Source organism: Ipomoea nil, unplaced genomic scaffold (assembly GCF_001879475.1).
Source record: "Ipomoea nil cultivar Tokyo-kokei standard unplaced genomic scaffold, Asagao_1.1 scaffold1792, whole genome shotgun sequence".
Taxonomy (NCBI): Eukaryota; Viridiplantae; Streptophyta; class Magnoliopsida; order Solanales; family Convolvulaceae; genus Ipomoea; species Ipomoea nil.
In genome coordinates, this window is record NW_017618220.1 from 249,389 (window position 1) to 257,707 (window position 8,319).

At 33.8% G+C, this 8,319-nt stretch overlaps 1 protein-coding gene across 1 annotated transcript; it reads left to right on the forward strand.

Moving 5' to 3' along the window:
• Positions 1 to 5,277: 5,277 nt before the first annotated feature.
• Positions 5,278 to 7,399, forward strand: LOC109192642 (peroxidase 7-like). The gene is made up of 3 exons (XM_019343344.1): positions 5,278 to 5,508; positions 6,234 to 6,579; positions 6,999 to 7,399. The coding sequence occupies exons 1-3, from the start codon at positions 5,278 to 5,280 to the stop codon at positions 7,397 to 7,399; spliced, it is 978 nt and encodes a 325-aa protein (XP_019198889.1).
• The last annotated feature ends 920 nt before the right edge of the window (positions 7,400 to 8,319 follow it).

The following is an 8,319-nucleotide window of genomic DNA, read 5'->3' on the forward strand; positions in this document are numbered from 1 at the left end:
TAAGTAAAATGCTCAAGTCTCACAAAAACCATGCACCATATGGAAAAACACACCAAGTATGGTGAACGAAGCTAGAAATTCGAAACAGAGCATCTCACCATGAACAACTGTGAAGTTTTTACAGAGGTTCCAGTATATTATTTTACAAGGATCATGAAGGAGAAAATAACTGATATATTTTCATCTGAACATCAAGTTTTTACGGTGGAACCGGAGACGCTCAAAGAAGACTGATTCGCGGAGAAATTATTTTATACTCAAGCAAGAATCAGCAGATAAATTATTTGATCAACTTGACATGTCAGAGTATTTATGAAGGACCAGAAATGTCAAAGATTGCCGCGCCGAATTTATTCAAATTCTGGAGGCTACAAAATTCAAGAAACGGCAACGGGCAAATTATTCAAATCATCTGACAAAAGGAGAAATGACATCTACCTAATATTTCAAATCAAGTTGACAATATTAGTTGATCAACTACAATTCAAAATGAACGATCAAGATCGAAAGTTGATCAACGGGCAAATAGCTTTTACTAGCTATAAATTGTCCAAGCAGACTTGAAGACAAGAAGCACCAGTGAAAAAAAAGAGAAGAGAGCAGTTAAGCAAGAAAAACCCCAAAGAGATTGAACAGTTCAACAACTTGAACAACGGCTAAAACATACAAGCAAAAGATACAAGCTATATTTTTTTATTAGCCGAAAAAGTGGGAAACAGAGCTTCATAGAATAAAATTCAAGTCTGAGTGAGAGAGAAATTTTATTTCTTTGTAATATTCTCTACTGAGTGTAGAAAGAGGGCGGAGTAACTAGAGAGAGTGAAAAACCCTGGTGGAGTGTAGCTTTGTGCGTAGCACTCGTGGTGAAGGGCAGAGTAACAAGAGGAGCTTGTGAAAACCCTTGGAGGACGTAGCTTTGTGCGTAGTTCTCGTGGTGTAGGAGTACAGCTTGGTGCGAAGTACTCGGGAAGGCGGAGTAACAAGAGGAGCTTGCGAAAAACCTTGAAGGAGTGTAGCTTTGTGCGAAGCACTCGGAGAAGTGTCGGTGGACACTTATTCACTATTGTATCTGGGTGATCGAAGAATAGTGAATTTCCTCCTTGAAGTGAAAGGAGAAGAGTGGACTAGGAGGATTACACCACCTCTGAACCACTATAAATCTCTCTCTGTGTTTACTTACTGCTCATACATTTCATGCATGCTTATTCTAACTGCGAACTAACCCAATTACGATTTATCGCATATCTTTATCTGTCTGGGTTTGATAGTTCCCTCGTATGCATGCAAGCCAAACTTTACGTACATCATCCTTGAACCATATCAAGTGTTTCTAACGTGTTGCATGTTTAGAATATCTCCTTGAGCACCGCACTTATAAGCATAACACTTTACCGCTATCTATTCCGCTGCACACTCTAAGTTGCTTATCTTGTTAATGCTTGTTACTTAGAGTTGAAATTACCAAAGTGTTATTTGCCTTGTGTGTTTTCGAAGAAAGTTGAAAAAGTTAGAGAAGTCTATTCACCCCCCTCTAGACTTCTCGCCACCCTTTCGGGACCAACAGAAAAGAACTTGTCTATGAAAAACAATAATAAAGATAGTAAAATTGAATAGAAGCATGAATGGGCCTAACATCGATTAAATTGAAAAGCCTTTAAAAGAATTCATTGGACAAATCGTACTAGTTATGCTGTGCATCCGTTGCACCATGCATGGTGCATACGGATGCAAAAACGACATCGTTTTATTAAAAGCGCGCGTTTCCCTTTTAAAAAAAATTCAGGTTCGATTCCCAGTAACAATATTATGTTGTTCATTCATTCTGGAATTTTAGTTCATAGATTATGGAATTGTAGTTCATCGATTCTGAAATTTTAGTTCATAGATTTTGGAATTTTAGTTCATTCATTCTGGAATTTTTAGTTCATAGATTAGATTCTGGAATTATAGTTCATCGATTCTGGAATTATAGTTCATCGATTCTGGAATTATAGTTCATATGTTGTTGCTGGGAATTGAACCTGATTTTTTTTAGGGGATACGCGCGTTTTTAATAAAACGACGTCGTTTTTGCATCCATATGCACCATGCATGGTGGATACAAATGCACAGCATAATTTGCCGGATAAATCGTGGCATGCACCGGCCCATAATATCACTTGGAATTTCACATCATCTACTTGGCAAATTATGTTGTAGACTTGGGTCCACTTTGTAAGGTGGACCCAAGTCCAAAACGCGCGTCTAGAATAATGATGCCGTCAGTGGTACCGTTTCTTTCGCCAATGATATTTTTTTGTAAATATAAAGTTTAAAAATTGTGAATATAGAGTTTAAAAATTGTAATAAAAACTTAAAGAGTTTAAAAATTGTGAATATAGATTCAAAAATTGTGATATACTGTTGAATATAGAATTCTGTAATTGTGAATATAGAGTTATAAAATTGTTAATGTAGAGTTATGAAATTGTGAATATAGAGTTCTGTAATCGTGAATATAGAGTTCAAAAATTGTGAATGTAGAGTTTGCAATTGTGAATATTGAGTTCTGTAATTTTATATATTGAGTTCTAAAATTGTGAATATAGAGTTTTGTAATTTTGTATATTGAATTCTAAAATTGTGAATATAGAGTTCAAAATTTATGAATATAGAGGAATGGATTCTGAAGACAAACGGCAAGGAAGGAAATAATTTTTTTTTTAAAAAAAAAAATTCAGACAGCGTTGTTTTGAAGCAAAACGACACCGTTATGGACGCAGGTCCACCTTGCAAGGTGGACCTGGGTCCATGGCATAACACTTGCATCTACCTCCAAAAGTTATTATGTGGACAGCGGTTCAAAAATGACGTCATTTAGCGCATTTTTTTTTTGCACGTGACCCGCTGCAATATACATTTTTATAACTTATAATGTAATTTTTTTTTTGAACCAAACGGGCCATAAATATTATTGTTCAAAATAATAGAATCAATCTTAATACACTTGAAAAAAAAAACAGATTTGTATATTACAGAATACTTGAAACCTATTGTAAAATGTTATACATATAAAAGATGAAAAAGCTACACAATACATGACCCCTTCTAAGTCATCGCTTTATTCTTCAATCCAGCACTCTGCCTCAACATCAACCCAATAAAATTGGGAATGATGATCACCAATGCCTGACTGGAATACTTTCTGCAATATGTAAAAATTCAAGAAAAACAATAATGGAAAACAGTTAATAAATAAATATAAAAGGAAAGTAAAACATGAATATAGCATTTTATATTGCAACATTAAAAAAAAAACATAAATTTCATAATCACAAAAAAAAAAAAAAAAAAAAAACTTGTAATCCTTAGTTCACCTATAGAAACTAAAGTTAATAGAATGGAATGTTCCAAATTGAAAAGCCAAGCTCCAAATTGCTGTTCCTCAGTCTTTTGTTTTAGTCTTAATTTATAATGTACATTTTTTTTTTTTGGTAGGGATTTTATAATGTACATTATTTTAACATATAATGTACTCCAAAAGTTTCATTATTTTAACTCATAATGTACATTATTCTAACACATAAAGTATATATTATTCTAACACATAATGTACATTATCTTACCGAGAAGTTTCATTATTCAAACACACAATGTACATTAGTCTAATTTATAATGTAAATTATTGAATAACCGTGATTTATATCATCTCAAATGCTCAGACGGGCCGAGACGTTTGGGATTGGAAATTCAACATCTTGAGAGAAAAAAAAAACACACACACAATGTAGCATAAAATATCAGCGAAATTAGTAGGTAGAACACATCGGCAGTCGTTATATCATAGACCGCGGTGCACATGCACCGCGGTAAAAATCGGCGCCGTTTCTTTAAGTAAAGAAACGGTCCGCCGTTATCGTTAACGGAGTCCGCTTGTTTGGTGTATTAAACACCAACTGACACTACAATATATCTAAACCGACACTGCAGTTATATCAAAATGATACTGTAGTTGTAGTGAAATGAAACTGCAATGTATAAAAAATAAAACTAAATAATATTTCACATATTTGAGTGTATATTGTACAATGAAGCTGTAATTATATCAAAATGATATGATCATGTAGTTGTGTTTTAATGAAACTATAATGTATATAAAATAAAATTAAATAACATTTTCACATATTTGAGTCTATTATATTGTCTTTATTTTTCTCCAATATAAAAATTCTTTACATTCAAAATTCAAATTCATCAATTGATTATATTCACTACATTGTCCCTACAATGTCTTTATTAAAAAAATTATTCATTATCAATATATTAATTAAAAGAAATAATTTCATTAGTTATATTGTCTTTATTTTACTCCAATGTAAAAATTCTTTATATTCAAATTCGTCAATTGATTATATTCACTACATTATATTATCTATTATCTTTTTTGTGCACTATTTTTTAATTAAATATCAAAGTTATAATATAAAATAATGCTATATAATCAATTATCTTGACAATATTTTTTTTTAAACAAATACTAAATTGACAATTATAATCAATCTTGACTATATTATCTTGCATTTGTAAATTTATAAATATCAATTTAAATATGCAAATTCAACATTCGATTATCTATGCATGAATATTTCTAATATAATCTTGACTTGATATACTTTAAAATACATATTTAACAAAAACATTAGGCATTATCCCAATTGCGCAATGCACGTAAAAAACTAGTTTGAGTCTATAAATATCGAATGAAACTGTAATTATATCAAAATGAAACTGTAGTTATATCAAAATGAAACTGTAGTTGTGTTGAACCAAAACTGCAGTGTATACGAAATGAAACTGAATAACAGAGTTACTTTTTGCGGAAACGTGCGAAACGGCGAAAAACGAATGCCGTTTATTTTCATTTAACAAAACAACATCGTTTTGATGCACAATGCATAATCGATTATGTGCACGATATAATTTGCCACACAGCGATGTTGTAGCTTTATTTCAAACTCTACTTGTACGCACGTTGTTAGATCAGAATTGCTGCGCTGAAGGTAGTGGTGCATCTCACGTAGTATATTATTTCCGTGTCACTTAAAATAACAATAATATAATAATATTATATATATATATATATATATATATATATATATATATATATATATATATATGTTGCTGCCGTCTTCATCGTCTCTGTTTGTGTGAGTGTATATAAAGACATAAAGTGATTGTTTTATCAAACCCCCGCACAGAAAGCTTGTTGTGGATCAAGTGAAAATACATACACAAATAATGAAGCAGTTTTGGCGTATGATATTGGTCATCATCAGTTTGCAAGTCCTGGCGATTGAGGGTAGTCACCAAAGGCGGCCGGCAGCGACAGCCCTGTCTTTCGACTACTACATGAAGAGCTGCCCACAACTAGAACAAATTGTGCATAAAAAAATTATGCAATGGATCAAAAGGGATCGCACCCTTGCTCCCGCTCTCATTAGGTTGCACTTCCACGACTGCGCCGTTAGGGTAGGTGGTACATACGCATTTTATAATTTGTTTTGAATGATAAAGAAAATTTGCGGCCACTATTTGAGAGTATGTATGTGCATTAGATAAATCTAGTCTTGTAATCTTAGCTGTCAAAGAACGACTATAAGGTAAACCAACCTATATTGTTCATAAATGACTGGCTCAAATCAAGAGGGTTTAGGGCACCCCCATTAGTACTTTTTTTTTAAAAAAAAAAGGGCATCTCCATTAATAGTTCTTGGAGAAGAGACGGGGAGGAGAGAAAAGAAATGGCGGTTCTTGCAGGGGAGGTTGGATTTTTGTCTCCATAGTACATGGGACCACCAAGCTAGAAAGACAAAAAGGAAATGCACTGCTTGAGGCGCACATCTCGCGCCTAGACGAACGCGTGCACCAAAATTTTTGTTTTGTTTTGTTTTTTTTTTTGTTTTGTTTTTTGTTTTTTTTTGTTTTTTGTTTTTATTTTATCAAATTTTGTTTTTGTTTTTGTTATTTCTTTTTCTCACATCTTCTCTTTCCTAGTCACACTTACAAAAACTAAATGATATTCGATCTTATTAGTTATTTCTACCCAGAGTCAAACTTGTAACATTGTGGCTACCAAATTAACAATATCAAACTAACTTGGCTGGAGTTGCCTTGCATTTTAAAATTTCTTCTTTTAACATAAAAATAGTCATATATCTTGATTTGAATTAATACATGTAGATGCATATATGTAGGGGTGTGATGGTTCAATCCTATTAAACCACGAGGGAAGTGAAAGGAAGGCAAATGCAAGCATGTCACTAAGGGGATTTGAAGCGATAAACGACATCAAGCAAGAGGTGGAGAAAAAGTGCCCTAAGACTGTCTCCTGCGCCGACATTCTCACCGTCGCAGCCAGGGATGCCACTCTCGCCGTCGGAGGCCCCTTTTGGATGGTTCCTTTTGGAAGGAAAGACGGCCGAGTTTCCCTTGCTAAAGAAGCCGATCACACCGTCCCTATTGGCCGGGAAAGTATCTCCCGTTTGATTAACTTCTTCCAATCCAAGGGTTTGAATGTCCTTGACTTGGTTGTCCTCTCAGGTATATATATACTACAAAACTGTTAGTATCAAGCGTTTAATACTACACTAAAAGTTCCATTTTCGAGAAGCAAGGTGCTAGACTTGTCTTGCTCCAGTCTTAATTGCACAGTGTTTGCTCGTGCTGTGACTCAATATTTTCTTATAGACCACAGTCACATTTTCAAGAGGCAGAGTGCTAGACTTGCTGTAGTTTTAACTGCACAGTTTTTGCTTTTGTTGGGACTTGATATTTTTTCATAGACCATTGTTACATTTTCGAGGATTTGGTCGTTCACGGACCACCGCCCAATAATTCCCTAGTCACCAATTGATGGACTTGGCCTCCGCCAAACAAAAACACATTTATTTCTTAACATTGGTTTAGTTGATTAAACTTTATCCTAGAATGTCTTAAAATGTTTCATGTGCCATGTTTAGGAGCGCACACCATCGGAAGGAGTACATGTGAATCTTTTCATTTCAGGCTATCCAATTACAACGGTACTCTCAAACCGGATCCAACCATCAACCGCCATTATCGTAACTTGTTGAGAAGGAAATGCAAAAAGGCATCAGATTACGTGAATCTTGACGGCGTTACACCCATTGCTTTCGACGTCCAATACTACACAAATCTTGAGAAGAAAATGGGAGTTTTGCTAACAGACCAGTTGCTTTACTCTGACCGGAGAACTGAGCCTCTAGTCGCCGTCTTGGCTTCTCAGCCTTCCGTGTTTGAGCCGCAATTTGCTGCCTCTATGGTCAAGCTTGGAAATATTCTGGATCATTTCAATAACGGTGAAGTTCGGCTCAATTGTGAGCGTATCAATACTTATTAAATATGAGGGTATTTTGAATATTTTGGACTAAATTTGAGAGGCTAAAAATGATCCAATTGATAAGTGAAAAAACGAATATAATAGCAAATAGTGCCGCTAAGTGTACTTTCATAAAGTATGTTTGAATTTGTAATTTCAAAGGACGCTTAATGCGTTTTTTATTGATGTGCTTTCAATGTGTGAAATGCAATATTTGTGGGGTGACGATAATGCAACTTAAACACTATACTAGTTTTACATGTGTTGCGTGACTGAATTAATATGTAATATTTATATTTAAATAAGTAATTCAAAGTGTATTAAGATTATAAAGTTGACATTCATTATAGTTAGCATTAAGATTAATGTTTGTACTTTTTTAAAAACAATTATCTAAATATTTATTGTAGTTTGTACTAATACAAAAAGGAGCAAAGAAATATTACTTTAAGCTACCATTCTTTAAACAAGGGTAGACTATTGTTAAAAAAAAGGACAGTAATATAATTGTAAATAAATGAACAAAAAATCGCTAAGCTTCCTCATCGAAAGGGTAGCGGAAAGTTTATTAATTAAAAACTAATCTAAATTTCCGCTACACTTCATTGTAAAAAAAAGTAGCGGATAGTTGTATTAATTGAAAATTAATATAACTATGTGGAAAAAAATCATATCTGAGACCAAAAACAAAACAAACCTGATCGACAGTTAGCTCTTTCCTCACCTCTCCTCTCTCCTTTCCGTCGCCATTGTCACTCCACCATTCTCCTTCTCCGTCTCCATCTTTGTTAGGATCGGTACGGGTTCACAACACCAAATTACAATAGCAACTTGGATTGGAAATACTGAGAATATTTCTAGTCTAAGATTTAGAATAAATCATACACAGAATAAGGCAATTTTGAAGAAGAATTTTCTGTATGGACAAAATGATATTACAA

Bases quoted from the DNA above. Each gene is read 5' to 3' on its own strand.
- LOC109192642 (XM_019343344.1), top strand. From the start codon at position 5,278: ATGAAGCAGTTTTGGCGTATGATATTGGTCATCATCAGTTTGCAAGTC. The intron at 5,509-6,233 runs GTAGGTGGTACA...GCATATATGTAG, and splicing joins TCCACGACTGCGCCGTTAGG to GGGTGTGATGGTTCAATCCT. The intron at 6,580-6,998 runs GTATATATATAC...TGCCATGTTTAG, and splicing joins TGACTTGGTTGTCCTCTCAG to GAGCGCACACCATCGGAAGG.